Below are 20148 nucleotides of genomic sequence, written 5' to 3'. Positions count from 1 at the left end.
TTTTTTCCCAGCTTCGCTGAAAATGTCCACTGTGAAGAGCCATGTGATGATCCGTTTGTAGGGTGCCACACAGAAGAAGCACTGATATACTGTGTCATAATTATAATTCTGGTGGTAGAACCACAGATTGCCCTTTGCTGGTACTCAACTCGAGGTTTCACGTAAAAGTGGCTTCACGTGTCCCATAACATAGATTAGGCCAAATGGCAATTAAGGCTTTTAAGATACAAAAACTACAGTTGCATGCAGTCCCATCTGGACCATGATGGGTCATGTCACTACATTTAATTCAATTATAGGAAATATGAGCTCAGATTCACCAAATAACCAAAAAGACTGATTAGGTCTTGTGTCACATCAATGAATTATACGCAAGACCGAAAGCACAAAAACATGAAACCTAAGTCCGCCTCCCAGCATTAGTGGGGTGTCGACTGTGCAGATAGAGGTAATTAGCAGGATTACAGGGGCAGGGGAGCCCCAAGGCCTGTTACTGAGAGAGAGAGAGGGGGGTTCTGGGTAACGGGTCAGGCCCATGTCGGCTGCCTACCGTGAGACCACGGCACTTCCTGTGTGTAACAGCGGGCAGAGACCGGCCCTTCCTGCGTGTAATAACGGGCAGACGGCAGCATTTCATGTGTGTAATAACGCGCAGGGCAGGGCCCGAAGGCTTGTAGGTACCGCTGGAGGGCACTGATTTAGGATTTCACAGCCCCTTTCCCAACCTCCCATCAGCCTTTCAATTAGCTCCCAGAGCCGAGAATGTAAAGACCCCACTTCAAAGTGAACGCTGATGAATGGAGACCCAACAGGTCGTAGTTAGCCTTTTGTGAATGACTGTTGTGATTACGGTGTGAATCTGTAAGACCCTGGGATAGTCTGCCGTTTGGGAGAGGCCATTACGAAGCAAACCTTTTAGGCTGTGGGGCAGGGATGGAAAAATGGTAAAAGCCAAAGAAAGAGCGAGGGAGACAGCAAAAAAGAGAGAGAAAGAGAGAGAGAGGGGAGAGAAGGAGAGAGAGAGAAGGGAGAGAGAACAAAGGCTTTAGTGAGGTGGGAGGGGGTGGGGCGGGACCCAGATCTAATCACAGGGCCGTCAGACGCACAGTGTGCCTTTACTCAAAGGGTTACCACTTTAAAGCACCGCCACTACACAAATTCCTCTCCAACTGCATTTTTGCTTTAATAAGGTCTTCATTTGAATGTCTTCCTTAGCTGGCCTTTCATCCACAGAACAATGAGAGCCTATGCAATGATAACATACCATATGATTAAAGCAGCATATATGTAAGAACCAGGCTGAAGAACAGGACTTTCCTTAGTCCAGGTCTCCAGCCAAACAGAACAATGTTCCCACATGCTCAAGCTCACAGCTGAAGACAACACAGCAAACTTCTTCCTCATCAAGACAATGTGCCTCCGAACCCCACAGCTCGGTAGTGACACACATTCAAGCGCTGTGAAAATCCACAGCCTATAAAAGGCTTAAATAAAACAGACTGACAGTCTACTGAGGGAGGGAAGGACCACCATTTGAACGCAACAAACCACAAGTTAGTCAGAGACCAGCATTTAATTTAACCCAGCATTGGAGGTAAAAACATGTGAAAAAGTCTTGTTTTGAGAAAGGCGATATCCTCTGGTTGAGGTGAATGGTGGCCACACACATCAACTGTAGTATTCTTGTCACAGCAGGAGAAAATGCAGTGAAGATCCTGAATTCACCCTTTCATCAGATTTTCATCTCAAACCACAATAACTACAGAGCACTCAAACTGACACCCTGGGAGAAAACAGCCTAAAGCCAAGATAACCCACCAATGGGAACAATGTAACCAGCCTAAAGCAAAGATAACCCACCAATGGGAAGACTGTAACCAGCCTAAAGCCCAGATAACCCACCAATGGGGACAGTGTAATGAGTTTTAAAGCCAGGATAACCCATCAATGGGAACAGTGTAAGCAGCCCAAAGCCAGGATAACCCACTTACAGGTCAGAGTGATTGGAACAGCAACAGTATTCCTAGGGAACAACACAGGAAACCTAATCCAGGTGAAGGCAGACCGTGTGCACTTGGGTCCGCGTGGGCATGCTTGCATGCGTGGAAGTGGAGAATGTTGGGTATATTCTACAGTGTATGTGTGTGTGTGTGTGTGTGCCCGTGTGTGGAAGTGCAGGAATGTCGCAACACAGCGATGCATTTCCCTGGTGCTTCCAGAGGATGAGAATGTTTGGCCAGACGGACAAAGGAGGCTGCAGCTGGGAGTCCCATTACACGGCGGCCTGGCTTTTTATTTGGCGGAAGCTGAAGTGGCCTCTACTGCAGTCACAGAGCAGCGGAACCGGCAGTGCCACTGAGCACAAGGACAGATGAAGACACTGCTCTTAACATGCCATTACAAACCATTACACACAACTGCGACACAACATAGACCACTATTACCATTACAGACCACTATATGCCATAACAGACCACTACAAAGCATAACGCTTCATTATAGACTACCACACAGCATTGCAGTTCCTTATAAACCAATACAGACCATTACAGCCCTTCAGTTAGGACACAGCACACCAAACACTTCAGATACACCGAGAGACCTGGAGGAGATTCTCCACGGCATTCTCTATCTTTAAATCCTTACATTTTTCACCAAATGGAATGTAAACAAGTGTCAAACTCTCCCTGGGCAGATAGCCTCTGACGCTTCTGTTAAGTTACGGAGAGATACGGCCTTTCTGAAGCCATAAACACTGGATCTTTCCCATGCGCGAAAGGCCTTGGTTATCCGCACCGCTTAGAACGCGGTCCTGAATGGCGCGGTCTAATGCTCGTTACTTAGTACCCAATCACGCAGAGCCTCCAGGTTAACTGCGCTCAGACTGTAAATCTGCTGCCGAGTGCTCCTGCAGTAATGCTACAGTAATCCACCGCTGCCTATTTTTAAGTGTTTTTTACGGCCGGGGCGGATATAGCCGTGGCAGGGAAGGCGTGGCACGGCGAGCTGAGGGCAGCCATGTGATCTCGCTCCGGACGCTTTCCCGCAGCACCAGGAGGCCAGGGCCTTATTAAAACGGCCTATTCTTAGCAGCTCCGGGACCCCACTCGAACGCACGGGCCACCCAAACCCCGGCACCCATTCATGCAAACAGAAATAACGTGAATGCGGCCCCGTCTTCCCAAAGCCAGGCGCCACACAGAGCTTTTTCCGTTCTCTTAGCTCAGCGGCATGCTATGTATCACTGCGGCTGGTCAGGCTGTCCGTCATGCACCAAGGCTACAGACGGGCTCATCCAGATCCAATTATATCATTAAACTGATAGGCCTGCAGCTGAACTGCAGAACGCCGTTCCAATGCAGACCTTGACACACACAACCCGCACACACACAGATGCACACAGACACAGACACGCATGCAAGTAACACAGAGACACAGACACGCTCATGCACACACACAGAGGCACAAACATACACACACACACACGCACAGAAACACACACACACCTCTACAGGACAGAATACACACCCATCCACTTCCCTTAAATGAACAGACCAGCGAGATAAATTCTACAACACCATCGTGCCAGCCGTCCCAGTGACATAGCCACCGTGACACAGTCTTGTTGTCCAATGTGAAGCTACCGCAGGCGGCTTTAGGATAACAAGGTGCAGAGCTGTGTTTAAAGGAAAGTAAACGGTGGAGTTTCCCGTCCACGGTTGGCAGGCTAACGTGTTTAATCGGAGCAGTTAAATGATTCTGCAGCGCATCGGTAGCTGGAAAGGCTGGCGGAAAGCACTTTCGCAGACTGCTTTTCGTTCAGCCGGTTCGGAAACAACCCACCATCGCGGGCTAAGGAGGAACCTCCAGAGTCCACACGGGCGGTGCCTTGGGGCAGGTATTTCATGAGTACATCTTTTCCACAGAAGACTTTTCCAAGGAGGAAGAGAGTGTGGGGAGGACAGGGGGGGCGGGGGGGAGAGTGGCTCGCTTTCCAGCAGAGGGAAAAGTCGTGAGTAAACACAGGAGTTTCGAAATCGCCTAAATAATGTGATGCGATTAAGCATTCACAAACCGCAAAGTGGGTTTCAGGGACAGAGTTTATACAGGAGAGTTTAAATGGAGACACGAGCTGAACTACAGGAGTCAGGCAGTCTGCCCTGCCGTAATCTGACCCCAAACAGCCAATGCGAATGGGAAACACCTCGCGAATGGTAGTTCTGACGAGGAATACGTTTAGGTCTCCAAGCAAACAAACCATTTTATAATACAACAGACTTTTGGTAAATGGACTGCATTTATATAGCGCTTTTATCCAAAGCGCTTTACAATTGATGCCTCTCATTTGCCAGAGCAGTTAGGGGTTAGGGGTTAGGTGTCTTGCTCAAGGACACTTCGACATGCCCAGGGCGGGGTTTGAACCGGCAACCCTCCGACTGCCAGACAATCGGTCTTACCACCTGAGCTATGTCGCCCCTATATTTTTATACTTTTATAACTCCAAATTACTGTGAAAGGTTAAGGCGAATAATGCATGGATTTGTGCTCCGCTGCCTGAAAGAAAAGGATTCTGGGTCACCGAGAAGCTGCAAAAAAAAAAGCCTGAATGGTATATAAGCTGCATTAAATGCGTAGCTGCCATAGCTGGAGACCATTCGCTGTGTTGAACTGCAAGGCGTTCAGGCCGCTGAGTTCAGACAGCAGCGCTTAATAAAGACTAGTTTAAAAAGACAATCCCTGGCTGGCAATCGTAAATCAACAGAAATCAGCTGCTGAAGTTTTGCTGGGCCTTAACAAGTTTCTGCCGTGCGTTTGCAGATCTAAGGAATGGCAAGAAGGGTTGCTGCGGCTCGGTGAAACTCAGCAGCGAGTCCATTTTATTCAGCACTTACGGCCAAATAAATATCGCTGGGGAAAATACATTACTCAGACCGCAATCTGCAGCACATACTGCTCAAGCATTGCAGCATAACCAGCCTAGTTACACCCTGTGACCAGATTTGGCTGAGGCTGTGGGAAAACAGGTGTTTAAAAGCTCAATCCAGGATCAGGACCAGTAATCTAACTGGATAAAGAGAACCAGATTCATGGAGGGTGTTAAAGGCTGAGTGGAGCAACACCACCATGATATTGGCCACTCCTTCTACAGAGAGCCCGGTTTATACCACAACCAATACAGGCCTGATTTATACCACAACAGCAACAATACAGGCCTGGTTTATACCACAACAGCACCGATACAGGCATGGTTCATACCACGACAGCACCAATACAGGCCTGAATTATACCACAACAGCACCAATACAGGCCTGATTTATACCACCACAGCACCAATACAGGCCTGGTTTATACCACAACAGCACCAATACAGGCCTGGTTTATACCACAACAGCACCGATACAGGCATGGTTTATACCACAACAGCACCAATACAGGCCTGAATTATACCACAACAGCACCAATACAGGCCTGATTTATACCACCACAGCACCAATACAGGCCTGGTTTATACCACAACAGCACCAATACAGGCCTGATATACACTCACCGGCCACTTCATTAGGTGACAGGAGTGCCACCCGGTGTGGTCTTCTGCTGCTGTAGCCCATCTGCTTCAAGGTTTGACGTGGTGTGCATTCAGAGATGCTCTTCTGCATACCTCGATTGTAACAAGTGGTTATTTGAGTTACTGTTGCCTTTCTATCAGCTCGAACCAGTCTGGCCATTCTCCTCTGACCTCTGCCATCAACAAGGCATTTTCACCCCAAGAACTGCCAGGCACTGGATATTTTCTCTTTTTCAGACCATTCTCTGTAAACCCTAGAGATGGTTGTGTGTGAAAATCCCAGTAGATCAGCAGTTTCTGAAATACTCAAACCAGCCCATCTGGCACCAACAACCGTGCCACGTTCAAAGTCACTTAAATCACCTTTCTTCCCCATTCTGATGCTTGGTCTGAACTTCAGCAGATCGTCTTGACCATGTCTACATGCCTAAATGCATCGAGTTGCTGCCACGTGATTGGCTGATTAGATATTTGCGTTAATAGGTGCAGTTTGCAGTTGAACAGGTGTACCTAATGTAGTGGTCAGTGACACTCACTGTACTGATACCACAACAGTACTGATACTTTCTTGGTTTTACAATTTTAGCTTTCATGTTCCACAGATTATGGTCCACAGTATGACTGCCCACGCTAATTTTTATTTTATTTTTTTAAGTTTGTCTTCAGAAAAACTTGTATAAAATGGTTGAAAAGAAATGGAAACTCAGCAGCATGAAGAAGCTAGAAAAGCAGTTTATTTAGCCACATGTCCAGTACGAACACATTTACTCCCGAAACCAAAGAGATGGAACTGTGGGAACTCGATTGTGGGAGTTTATGGGCACAGCTCACAATAAAACAGCCACCTCGTCTGTCAGCGCAGTCTCCCTCATCTTTCCCAATTTAGCAGAACAGGGTCTACTTTCTACCACGTTCATCTGCTTTTAGCCCCGCTCGTCAGCCCAGAAAGCTAAACGCAGTTTTTACGAGCTGGGATGTTTGGTTACAACAGAAACAAATCAGAGCGAGCGCTACTGGGCAGTCCTGTCGTAAATGTTGAGCCCAGATGGACTGAACGCCCCCAAAAACATTCTCGTGTATTCTTACGTTCTTATTCCTGTCGCCATTCCTTCATGTTCCGAACACTTCAGCCCACATGACAGTTTTCACCATGACAACAGAGGGGTAGAGAAACCCCTGCTCTCTGGGTGAGAACACCCCGCTCGGTTCGCTCGGCTGATTCGTCGGGTCTCCCTCCTCGTACGGCTCATGAGCGGCGCGCAGTGCGCACCAGGATATACGCCGGAGAAACAGCCGCTCGGCGTTCATTGTATTGCAGATGAGCAACGCTGGTGACTCTGCCTCCTGTGTTAATGCATGCTTCCCACGCTGAGATCATCCCTTTCAGCTCTGAACACTGGGTGTTAACAGGCTGCAGTTCTTCCTTTGCCGCTGGTATAATTTGTAGCAGCTGGCCTCTATTGAGAAATGACAAGGTCCTTCTGCCATCAGGGCCAAAAGGCCTTGGGAACTAATCTGGGTTCCTCCGGCCTCTCCCACACTCCCAAACCTTCACCTCGCATTCAACAGGTTATTCCTCTATTCAGTCTGCGATGCCATCAAAACCGTCCACTGGGGCACTCCTGATTCCCTTAATAAAACGCAGATTTTTCAGTTTGGAGGCAACAGTCGATTTGTTACAGTTGCTTTGCATACGCTATTAATTTAATTTAACGGCATTCGGCTTTGCAAACAAGCCGTGTCCAATTAACAGAGCACGTGTCCTCGGAGATGAACCTTCCTCTCCACATGTGTAAAGTAAGCAAACGGCCCCATTTCTCACCCGAATGTGGAAGACACATGGACCAAAGCAAAAACAGATTGAGATTCATAAATTTTACTCTGGAGAGCCTTAGCCTAGACACACAAACACCAGACAAAGATAATACCCATAATTCCCTCCTGCACACAGTTCAGTGAAAAGCAGGGGTCTGCTCCCCCGGTAGGAGACCTTACCCACTGAACTCAACGGCTAGTCTGTGCATGTAGGTCAGCATCCCACCATGGCCATAGCCCTCTTTACACATTTTCATATTTTTAGTAGGAACCTGTTTCTAATGTCAAATGCAACATATGACCCGACTTTCTGATGCACAGAACATGTGACTAGAAGTCCAATTCTTTCCTTACACTGTCATCAGCAAACACCTGAGGAGGAGTGAAACATTCCTAGATCTGTTGTAAGGTAACCTCCCAAAGGAAAAGTTTGATGTAATGTGTCTTTCACAGAACCTATATTTCACCAGGACCGTTTCTCATAGTCTAATGAATAAGATATTTACAGCATGTAAGTAGTAAGGCACCGAGTGCTGATGTGAATGAGAGCATGTCAGTGTGCAATGAACCTGTCCATATAAATCCAATACATCTCACTCTCTCTACATCTAATACACCCAACACAGCCATCACTTAGGCCCAATATATAAAATACATCTCATTTCACCCTTGATGCTGAGCACATCTAACCCATTCCTTAAATACATCTAATACAACAGTCACTTAATATATCTAACAGACCTATGCCTTAATAGATCCATTGAAATCACTGAAATTATTTTTAGACCAACGCAATTTCTATTCACCAGTTTACACACCCAAATTATCCACTTCACCCATCATTTCATACTTTTCATATATGGATTCATGCGTCTGTGCAGGTTACACAGGCACGCGTGTAGAAGTGAGTGCAGATATGTGCACACGTTTGTCTACATGCGTGTCATTTCAGAGCACGGCGTTAATTCTTGCGCCGGGATTCCTCTGGATTCCAGAGCTAAAACACGCCCTGGGGGACAGGGCCGCTCCATTGTGCACATTCTTCTCGGAGAGATATACTCTTAAGGGGTGAGGCTCAAGACTTTTCCCTTTTCAGTCACCTTACAAACAGAGCAAGAGGGCCCCGGGGCGCACAGCACACACTTTCAGATAAAATCTCATTATTTAACGGCTTTCATTTAAATATGTGCCAAGGCCCTGCTCGCAGAAGCACTTTATTAGGGCAGGCAGAGTAAGTGTTGGACCTGATAACGACCAGTATGTTGAAATACTTGAAGTATATATGCTCTGTATTAAACTTGATTTAAGCATTTATGTCCTACAGTCACCCCTATACAAAAGCCCAGTGGAGCTACACACAGCCCATATTCAAACAGTCAAAAAGCAAACATTTGCCGATTATGCCATCCGATCACAGTTACCCACTTCAATCTACATCAAAAACGAATAACAAATCGGAGCGCTCTGGTGTTCTCTACAAATGTGGCTAAATCAACAGTAAATATTTATCAGCCTAAAGAAAATGTCCACAGAGGACCTAACACGAGTGTGGTGAGGAGGAGAGACTGCTTTACGGTCACAGGCCAGAACACAAATTTTCAGTCATGCAGATTTCAGTGCAGAAAACAACCAAATAGCCTAATTTTACTTTCTCAGTTTTTGCAAATCATTGCCATAGAGTTAATGATCAAGGCAGCCCTCAACGATTAACCGGCAATACTTTACCACCACTAATTTGGGGAACTGAAGCATCAGAACCCGGTCATTGGTAAGGTCTTGACTGAGCCAAAGAGGTTCCCCTATGCATCACTGTTTCCAGACACCGAGCGGTATTATAGGATTGGACAATTGAAGCCCACATCTGTTCCCCTGTATACTTAAAAATAAAGAGCCGTAAATCTGTCCTCCCCCCCGGACCCGTGCATTTCTAACCTCGCTGGAATAAATGATGTCTGCACAGGCAGATCCCAACACGTCCGCTTCCTCTCCAAAGCAGCCCATCTAGGAAGTGTGCTGCTTTGCAGATAAAAGCCCTGAAAACCCAGCCAAAAACATCAAAACAAAAAGCTTAGAGCTAAAGCTAGCTGGGGACTACAGGAGACCCCCCTCCCCTGCAAATCAAACCAGCTGCAAGCTGTAGGCCACCCCCACTGTGAGACTCCTCCTCTGGACACTGCTTCCCACCCTGCCTGCAGTGAACCCCCGCCCCAACTCCCCTTTACCAGAATCTGAATACGCCCGACAGCCCCTCCCCCACAAATCCCACTCAACCCACTGTGTCCAAGACAACAGCTCCTCGTTCATCACCTGGGTTATTTTGAATGACCAATTCCGCTCGGGAGATCTCAACTTCATTTGCAAACGGCAATGGACTGCACAGAAACAGAGGGTCCAATAAACTTTCATATTGACCAATTTCATATCAAACCCTTCTCAGCACACATTTTGCAAAATGCATAGTGATGTAACTGAAGAAAAAGTATACTGTTGTAACGCATGAGCAATATTACCAAATGTGCCATCAGCTAACAGAGAGTGGAAAACTCTTTCCTCGTATTTCAACAGATGAAAAATAGTGAAGAGGCAGCCCAACAGCTGGATGACCCAAAGGTACAACTTGACATGCACAAGTTCCAGCAGCCAGCAGGAAAACAGGGGGAATGTGGGAATGCGAGAATGTGTGGGAGTGCGGTTGAGCACAGCTGGACTAGGGGTAGGTTTAAATAACTGTCAGTTTCACACAGGAATATACCATTCCTAAAGCAGGGCGCCAACAGCTGCCCTACATTCCGAAAAAAAGTACACAATCCGATATTTCGTAACTGGCTTGGAGCTTATCCTCCATTCCTGAAATACACATTGAACTGAAGTAGCAGAAGTAGCAGTAGCAGAACTTTTTCCAAGTCATGTTTATTCCATTGCTGGTACTGGCAGTTGAGACTTGGGATTGCAATTCAACTCTATGACAGGAACCAACAAAACTTCCTCCAACTGCATAGACAAAAGGGCAATTTCCTCCAGGATGACGTGGACAAACAAAGCCTGCATGATCAAGCAACCATCATGAAACAAGGGATGCTTACTGGGTGCAGACTACAGTCAGCCATTGTGGCTCAGAAGTGGTTGACTGCGACAGATTACAGGCAACCATTGTGGCTCACAGGCTGTTGACCGGTTATGGGTTCCGATGCAGGGTTCCAACCCACATCCTGCTTAAGACATTTCATGAGCTCTGAAACTATAAGGCCCACAGTAAAACAGTACATAATATCACTACTAGTAATACCACAGTACCAAGTACCACTCATCACCTGACGTTGTAATAATATACAATCAACTGCTGCTACTGTCATTTACTTACATTTTATTTTCAGATTATAATGCTCAGGCCAGAATGCATTCAAGGCACTCTGACCTGGGTTGGGCTGAAGTATTTATTCAGTTACCTATGAGGCTGGGCATACCACAGATATAGATAAGATTGCCTCAGATGCGTTTACATTAGCCTTGGCTTAGACGGAGCTCAGAGCAGCCAAAGTCTGTACCTTGGCCCTGACCGAGATTGGCCCCTTGGGCTCAGATTGGATGGTTTAGCGGAAGGAGGCGTGTTCACTTTGCGGAGGTTTTCGTTCCCACACTGCGGCGCGGCCAATGCAGAAACAGAAGCTCGGAGAGGCCTGCAGTCTCGTTACTTCCCAGGGATAAACAAACACTCCAAAGCCCAAAGCAACTGCGCTGGGCTGCACTGCCCAGCTGCATGGGAACACACCGTTTGCTGCAGGAATTTCAGCGCACGACGGCTGGGACCGTGTGTATTTCTGACATTCCCACGCATTAGTTCAGTGGAAAAATCCTACAATTAATTCATGCTGTAAAATAACTTTCACAATTCCGCACATTAAATACAAATGCAAGCCCTCTACTGCATTTAAAAACTACAGGTCAAAGTTCAGTCCACAATATTTGGCATATGTATGCATGAGTGTGTGCTGGTTGTTGTATCAAATGACATGAGACTTGATTTGATCACAGCCAGCTAGGTTTTGCCAGAACAAAAAAAACAAACATTCCTGGCTAGCTAGACTGCTTGGTGTTATGGACTGTTAGCTAATAAGGGGGAAAAAATTACATAACAATTGGTTCATTCCTCATCTAAAAAGTTCACAGCATAAAGTCAGAAGTCAGGCAAACACGACTGTCAGCATTAATACCAAGACAGACGACATGTTTTAGTGAAAATAGCTAAACCTGTACCCATGGCTATTCTTCAGCAGTGAAGGAATTAGCTGCAGAGTGTGTAATTTGCATGCACAACTGCGGAGTTTGAGCTAACACATCAAAATCACCACAATAGGCAGGCTTTCAAGTGGCTCTCCTCAAGACGCTGCTTTAAAGCAGAAGCACGTCATTTCTAAAGCACTGGTGCAGTCACACAACAATGAGCGGTTTGTGAGGCTCATAAAAATGCATTGGTTCAGGGTCAAGAACAAGTTGGGCAATGTAAGTTTTAGGCAACTTGTTTGGTTTTTCCAAACGAGCAATGCCTTCTTTGTGCAATAGCTAAATTGAGAATAAAACAACCATGCCTTGTAAGACAATTAAGCAGTAGAAAGGACGGAGGACAAGATCACAAATTAACGAATAACAGATAGCCAAGTGAAACCTAGCCTCATGATGGAATTAATTATGGATGAGTCAACAGTTGGAAGTAATAGCAGACATCCCATTACTTAGGTGAAGTTAATAGAAAACAATCACATAGAAAGATCCAGAAAACATTAATGAAGGGTGTAAAGGTTAATGCAAGCATTCTCTTTATTTATACAACATGCACCCCCCTCCCTAATGATATAGATGTGCAAAATACTCAAACTGCTTGGCTAGATACTGTCAGATTAAATGCAATCACATTTACATTTTCAGTTGCATTTACGGTTACATTTTCTGCACAAGTCTGGAGAAAACTCATGGGGGAAATTGTGCTTTAATAAAACTGTTTTTATTTCATGTTGTGATTTTTTTTTAACCCAAGCTATTTTTAACCCCACCCACAGACTGTCTGAAATCTCCAAACCCTATCTTGGTAGCAAGCTAGATTTTCACTGGAAGGGGGGTAATTCAAGGTGTGTTGTTCCTTCGGGGGTTAGAGAAACCTCAGTCATAACAGTTGATACGGTCGATGGCCACTTTTCACATGAAAGTATGAAACCCTCACACACGTCTCAAACTGTTTGGGACTAGTCGTGTTTTCAGGCACCTTCCATCGCCCGGAGGGTTTGGAGAAAAATGCAGTCCTACAAAAAGCAGAGATAGGTGTGCTGCTTCTCAATCTAAACCCTCTTTACCTAACCCCAAAGTAGGAATCATCAGTCCAATCCTCCAGAAGACTGATTTCAGCATTGCCTGGTGCTCTTGCTCAAACTGCTTAAGAAGCCTAATTAATGAACACGGCATCTCAAGGCTGTTGCTACAGCGACCACACCCCCCTCTCTATGTCTTCATATAGACATATCCATGGAGAAAAGTCCTCGCATAAACCTGTGGTTCGATTAGAAATAAAAGATGGCATTTACAGTCTTTAGGGTCAGCTCTCCTTCAGTGTTGTGTGACAGAAGAAGCTGTCAAGTCAGACAGCATTCCACTGAGGCTTCCAACTCCTTAGCACAACAGCACACATTGATTCAAATACTCATTTAAATACAATTTGATTTAAAGCATGTTCCAACTAGCTACACAACATAAGACGAAGAAACCAAATATAAGATCAGCAGATAAACGTTCTTAAAATATGATGACACAAATAAATATGAGAAACATTTTCAGATATTTGTCTGAACTGGTATATGCATAAAAATGTTTTTTTTTTTGTTGTTTTTTTTTAAATAGCCATTTTTTATGTCCTACACTGGCAAAACAATATTCTTTATGACATTAGTAGCCATTCGTTTGAAACCATGAAACTCTAATATAGCTAAACCAGTGTTGCCATACTTTGTTACCACAGAGCACTTTCTCAGGATCAACACACAATTTTTTTTACAGAGAATGACAGGTAATAAAATTTTATCTACTTGATTAGAGTGTTTCTTTGCATTTTAAAAAAGCTGAAGGAAAAACAAAAATATTTATGAAAGGGCGCTCTATGAAGGAAGGGTCTTATGACCACAAAGGCGTACATCAATAAGTGTGCCTCTGGCTCATTTCAAGCAACCCGTTCCAAACACTGATGTAACCAATACAGCACGTCCTGACTTCCTTTATTGACATAATGGGCACCGATAGACTGATGGTAACCAACAAGAGGCAATACTCTGGGCATATATGCTCGATGTAATGACATCCCTATGATTAATAGGGACACCGATAAAGATTAAAAATACAAGGCAACTCTGAAATGTTATCATATCTAAATCCCTGCGGCACAGAGTCCATGTATCATGCATTACAGATTTGAATTGGGACTGCAAAAGCTACATGATCACAGTCAGCCATTTCAGGCCACTAAATAAACCAGTTTTTAAAAAATCTCACAATATATATCTGAATTATTAGGAAACACACGTCTTTGCACAGTGCGATCCTTAAGTACTGTAAACAGATAATGCTTTTGAGCAACTCCTGACCACCGTCTGACCTCCCCCCACAACTGAACACAGTATGTTCAAACTCATTAAGAAGTTGCATAGGGCTTGGTGTGCAGGGAGGGACACATTCCTACCTGTAGGGTCTGGAGTTCAGCTGCTTCAGTCCCTGTTTGCTTACTTACCCATCTTATGTCTATGGCTGGAATTGGTGACAAATGAGCAATATAAACAGATGTCCTGTGGGCTAGGAGCCAATATGTTTATCTGCTAGCTATATCTAGCGGTATTGTCCAATTCTGTAACCTGCCAGACTGATTACATTGACCATTCCGGTTTTACAGTACCCATCATAGTTTCACAACAAAGATCCGGTGCAATCGTGTTTCTTTGCTCATTGATCAACCATGAAAAAAAATGTCTACTCAATATTCTTTTGCTGTAAAACACAACCCCTCTAAACACAAGAGCAGGAGGCATGCCACAGCATGCGTGTTCTGTATGAATATTCACTTCTGACTGGCAGCTGGCTAAAATGTACAATATAGTCATTTGGCAGACACTCTTAGCCATAGCAACTTACAAGAAAACATTTAACATGACCTCAGCGCCACTGGAGTTAGTGATGGGCAAAGCAACAATCAAATAACCGCTTCCACCAAGGGGCATGCCTCATGACTAAACCACTATATGGTTGTACTACAGATTCGTTCAAATGTAAAAACAACATTAATTAGACAATAAACATATATATATAGGGGCGACATAGCTCAGGAGGTAAGACCGATTGTCTGGCAGTCGGAGGGTTGGCGGTTCAAACCCCGCCCTGGGCATGTCGAAGTGTCCTTGAGCAAGACACCTAACCCCTAACCCCTAACTGCTCTGGTGAATGAGAGGCATCAATTGTAAAGCGCTTTGGATAAAAGCGCTATATAAATGCAGTCCATTTACCATTTAAACATCTCCACTTTCTTACTTTCAGGACAGAAAAAGACTTTTCACTTTCAATCTCACCTACATAAAATAGGTAAAATATCTTAGCATCCAAGCATTCAGAGCCTATGGCTCTTTGCCTGTGTTCTTGCAATATAGAATAATTCTCATCAGGGCAGTTCCGCTTCGGTTTGTATAATTTAGTTTGATGTTCAATAGGGTAGCTCACAAGTTGTCAATCGAGGCTGTACTCGGCAGGTCTCTTAGGACCATACACCCCCCTCTAGGGAATTACTGCCCTTCGATCCCTGACCTTTGCACTTGTGCTTGCATACTAAAGCCGCGTTTCCACCAAAATTACCCGGAACTTTCAGTCCCAGGAACTACTTTACCAGGAACTAAAAGGTTCCTTCAGCCAATGGTTGTCTGCGTTTCCACCGGGGTCTAAAGTACCGCGAAGATTAGGCAAATTAGCCCACTGACATTGTCGTCGGTCCATCGGTCATATGATTTCTTCTGTAACCCCATACTACCACCGAAGTAGCCTACATTATTTTCTAATAACCGGGACAGCCCGGAGGGGTTTATTCCACTTATATACAACGGGTTACCAACAATGACTATATATGGTTACTTTTGTCTTTATTGATTTTCATATATCCTCTCAAACACATTCATTAACAGCAGAAAACATGCACACGTTGTAAACAATTTGCTGTTTTATTACTTTCTCGTCGTCAATTCCATATAGGCTAATCGCAAAATGACAAGAATAGAACGAAAACTCGGACTTGCGTGAAAATGTAAATTAGTAGTGGTACAGTCACCGTTTGCTTTCCTTCGAAGTTACTGCTAGCCGAGCAGCGAAGTGTGCCCTCCAGATGCGAACCATGCACCATAAATGAGTCCATAGTCTTCCTGGTCTTTTCGTGGAATTGAAAAATGGCAGTAAAATTACGGCAGTCTGAAAAAGCTAAAGGGAAGATTACTAGAATTAACCTGTTATTTTACCCGGATAAAAAGTGCGGAAGGTGATTTCCAGTTTGCTTGTACTGTATCACCAATGTTAATTATGCAGAACTACCGCATACCTCACATAACTGTATCAAACGTTTTGAGTCAATTACAACGGGCTAACAAAGAAAATCCGGAAGAAAATATTCAGCAACCGAATTAATCCGTTTGAATGTTTTGGTAGCCTACGTAATAGGCTATGCTGTCCCAGCACGAATGCTTAGCATTTTATAAAACGAATACTAAAGCAAGAAAAGAACAGAAGAGCACACGTTATAATTCCAAGACGTTGACAGGCTATAACCAAAAGTAGGCTACTGCGCCGCATAACATACAAGTTTGATTTGTTATTATGAAAATAAATTGGTTTGCCGCTGCATATTTTCAAACATGGCGGGTGATGGCGGAAAATAAATACAACACAAATGCTACGAGTACTCGACCAATCAGAAATGTTCAGCGCTGCAAGCTCCACCCAAAAGGTTCCTGTACTTTCGGAAAGTACTACCCCCCGAGCAGGAACGTTTTGGGGGGTAAAACAAAGCCCCCAGAACTAAATTTAGACCCTAGTTCCTGCGGTGGAAACGCACTGAGTTCCTCAAAAGGTTCCTAGTTCCGGGGTATAGTTCCTGCGGTGGAAACGCGGCTTAAGTTGCTCTGGATAAGAGCATTTGCTAAATGCTAGTTAAGTAAAGTATTCTTTTGTTCTCTTAACTAAAAAAAAAATTATTATTTTGATTGCACTCTCTTTCAGTTAACAACCTTCACTTGAACACGCATACCCACCTGGCTTCATTGAATTCACCTTCCCAGCTTAATTACATTAAAATAATGCAGTGAAAATGCAATCTGATAAACAATCATTTCTACTTGACCACAAACCCTTCACCAGGCAAATTCCATTCTGGATTTACCTCTAAACCACAAGACTCAGTGCCTTCCTAACCACCCAAATGGCTGGTGTGTGCTTCCAGTACAAGTAAACAGGCTGTAAATAGAACCAAGATCTTTTTCTCAATGCTGGGAAAAGATGGTGGACTACATGGCTGCAGGCCCCTTGTAAGGAAAGGGAAAGTGTTCCAGTTTGGCACCATGTGTCAGAACTTTTAAAACTAATTCACATTAAAACAATCAGTTCTGGTAACACTCACATTGAAACATAATTTTTAATGATTCATCATTGTAATTTTTTTTTTTTTTTTTTTTTTTTACAATTTCCTACCATTCTTAAAACAGGTCATGCAGCTACGACAGCAAGACAGTCCCCATATACAGGTTTGTCACAATGTTATTTTCTGGGGATGTGAAAAGCATTTAGAAATCAGTGAAATTCTTGATAATTAGGCATATCATTACGTATGTCTTTTTTTTATCGCAAAAATGAAAAAATGGTACGCATGGACAAGTAAAACCCATCTGAAACAAAAAAAATCAATTAAGCCTCACAGGCAGACACTCAACCTAAAACAGGGCTCGTAAACAGACCTTCAGAGTTTATCTTGACGCTAGTTACAGTGTGAAATTTCACACATGACACCCCGATACTAAGTATTTGTAACAATATTCAGCGTTCTTTAAAACAAGGGGCATCATTGTCATGTTGCAAACTTCGCTTCCATTTTACCGTCATTGGAAACACTAGCCAAGCCGCTGGAAACATTTAGACCAGCAGCATCACGTAATCTCAACATATAGTTAAGTACATATTCGTTTGGAAAGTGAGATGGTTGTACCTGAATAAGTGGCTTTATTTGGTGCTTTAAAGATAACCTTCAATAGCGGAGACTTAAAGGACGCCATCTTGAGTTTTGCGATAATGAAAGGTAAAAACTTAAATTGTGCGTTATGAATACACACCTATTTACCTATTTATTAATGTAAAAATCCGAGTTATTTTGCATAAAATATAACTACCTGCGTAAAGTTGTCGTTTTAGTACTTCGAAGATGTAAATAAAGTTCTCGTCAACGTTTTTGTCCCCAGAGGGCACATCTAAATGCCAAAGAAACCCAAATGAAATGCCGCAATTCATGACTGTTTATAGGGGGCTCCACTTAAGTTAGCTGACTAAACTTTGCTGCTAGTGTGCAAAGACATTTTTTCTTTCAAAACACCGAGTTTGCTCGGAAATCTGCTCGGACAGAAGCGAATGAGCCCGCAGCCTTTGGGGGGAATGTTTGTTAAAAGTAGCCTAGGTTAGCTGCTAACGCGTGAGCTCTGGGTGCACATTAAACTGCCTTTAAAATTAGTCTCGCCAGTGATCGATCGGTCTCCCCAATATAGAACGAGGCCCCTGTACCGCTGTGTAAAGGTCCAATTTTGCACTCGCGTAACACCATTAAAATTCAACATATAAGAGCGCAAAACTTCACGGTACCTCAGGGGTGAAAAATCAGTGATCTATGCTTAGAGGTTAATGCTAATATTTTACTCCACACCCTTCACGTGAGCTAGAAATCTTTGTAGTTTGAACAATTACATAAGTTGTTGCAGGTTTTCGTAAAGTCAACTTTAAAAAAAGAATGCTGGGTGTTTAGTTGCAACACCATACGATTCATTGGAAAAATGTGCATACGGTGTATGCTTAAGCTTTGGGAGATTTTTTTAAAATCAATTTAGCAGTTAATTGAATCACTATGACATGTGACTAGTGCAGTGTCATTCGGTGTAAAACTGATCTAAATTTCAGTGGCAATAGGATTAGTCTGTATTTTTCTTTCTTTGACACTCCTGATAGCAATTAACTACCTATAAGTCGCTGGCTGGCCAATGCTCCGCCATTTGCACAGGCCTCGGGAAGCTACGACTGATTTTAATGGGGTAGCCTAGTTTGTTAACTTAGCCACTTATATTGTTATAGTCACTTTTTTTTAAATAAAGATGAACTAACAAGATATTAAAGATGGATCTCTAAACTACCAGCTGTATACGTTGGCTATAGCCTACCCGACAAGACAAGCATCTTATCTAGGCTAGTTGTAACTAACTAGCTACAACACGCATGTTACAGTGAATGAAAATTCCTGAGGAACTAGCTAGAGGGCTGGCAGCCGTAGGCTATCCTATCTGCTGTTGAACACTAACTTGAGCTCTCTCATAGGTAGGCTAATGCAAGAACAGCAGACCAATCATATAACTTTATATTATAGGCTACATTTCCCTTTAAACTGCAAAATGGTAGAGCAAAACAAAGTAAATGCGCTTTATTATCAGTTAAGTAATAGATCTGACTAATCTTGAAAATTAAGAAGTGGCCAGCTCACTACCTAATGGAAGACAACAATGGTTCTTACCAAGATGAAGAGTTAAGTTGATCGAGTTGGGGTACTGGATGCCCGCTAACATTGTCTGGCTTTGCCACCAAGTGGTATCCGCTTGGTTGTTGTAATCAGTGAGGTAGACGGCGCTGTGGTGTTGCCTGGGGTCCCTTGCATCGCAGATGTGGCAGGACTTGGTGACTCCCGTTACCCCGGTTTGTACGCAGTATTCTTCTGGTGGAGAGCCACAAGTGTTGGTCGCCACGACGGTAACGTTGAAGGCAGCGTTGACAAACTCTGGCATACAGCGCTGAGGACGGTTCGAATCGTCTGTACATTCATCCATTGCACCGTTGCTGTACGCAACCAAACAAGTCAATGTAGTTAAAACACAAATAAACCGATGCATTATGAGTAAAATCTTAGGACCGTTTTCCGTATACTGTCGCACTTCCAAACTTTTTTATTTCAGCTACCTAACTCAATTCAATAAAAAAATAAATAAAACCATGGAGGACAAAAAACCTTCCTCTTTCTCCCTCCCTCTTTCGTTCTTTCCAGCCTTCCAACGCCGAATCAGTGCTATGCGTCCAGCGCCATGAAAAAGTTTGCAAGAAAAAAGCTGCGAGTCCGACTACACCCTCTTGGCTCCCTAGTGCGCAAGTCAAAGGAATGTTAAAAAAATCAGTGCGTCTGCTTCCGGCCGGGAGGGCTTTGATGCCAGGCTGTGGTGCACAGGCAAAAAGACCGTAGGATTGGTCCGCACCTCAGCGATCAAGTCGTGTTCATTCTGCAACGGTTTGCATCATTTGCATCCTTTTGAAAGATTGTATTGCCTGAAATAACTTCGAATGTTTTATCAAAGGACGACCTGGACCCTAGCTTGCTAGGGTACATATGATGGGGCCATTAATAAAAAATATATAGTTCTTTAGTGAGTGTGAAAAATATGCGTGAAGTCTCCAAATATCTGAGCCAAATC

General features: G+C 44.0%; 1 protein-coding gene across 1 annotated transcript in view; it reads right to left on the bottom strand.

The window, feature by feature from the left end:
- The window catches only part of lamc1 (laminin, gamma 1), a 67871-nt gene extending 48054 nt beyond the window's left edge, over positions 1–19817 (bottom strand). The window contains exon 1 of the mRNA XM_035423016.1: positions 19203–19817. Within this exon, the coding sequence (XP_035278907.1) occupies positions 19203–19575 (373 nt within the window). The 5' untranslated portion in view covers positions 19576–19817. The remainder of the gene's footprint in view (positions 1–19202) is intronic.
- Between the last annotated feature and the right edge of the window lie 331 nt (positions 19818–20148).

Source organism: Anguilla anguilla, chromosome 6, assembly GCF_013347855.1.
Source record: "Anguilla anguilla isolate fAngAng1 chromosome 6, fAngAng1.pri, whole genome shotgun sequence".
NCBI lineage: Eukaryota > Metazoa > Chordata > Actinopteri > Anguilliformes > Anguillidae > Anguilla > Anguilla anguilla.
This window is presented reverse-complemented; position numbering and strand designations above follow the sequence as displayed.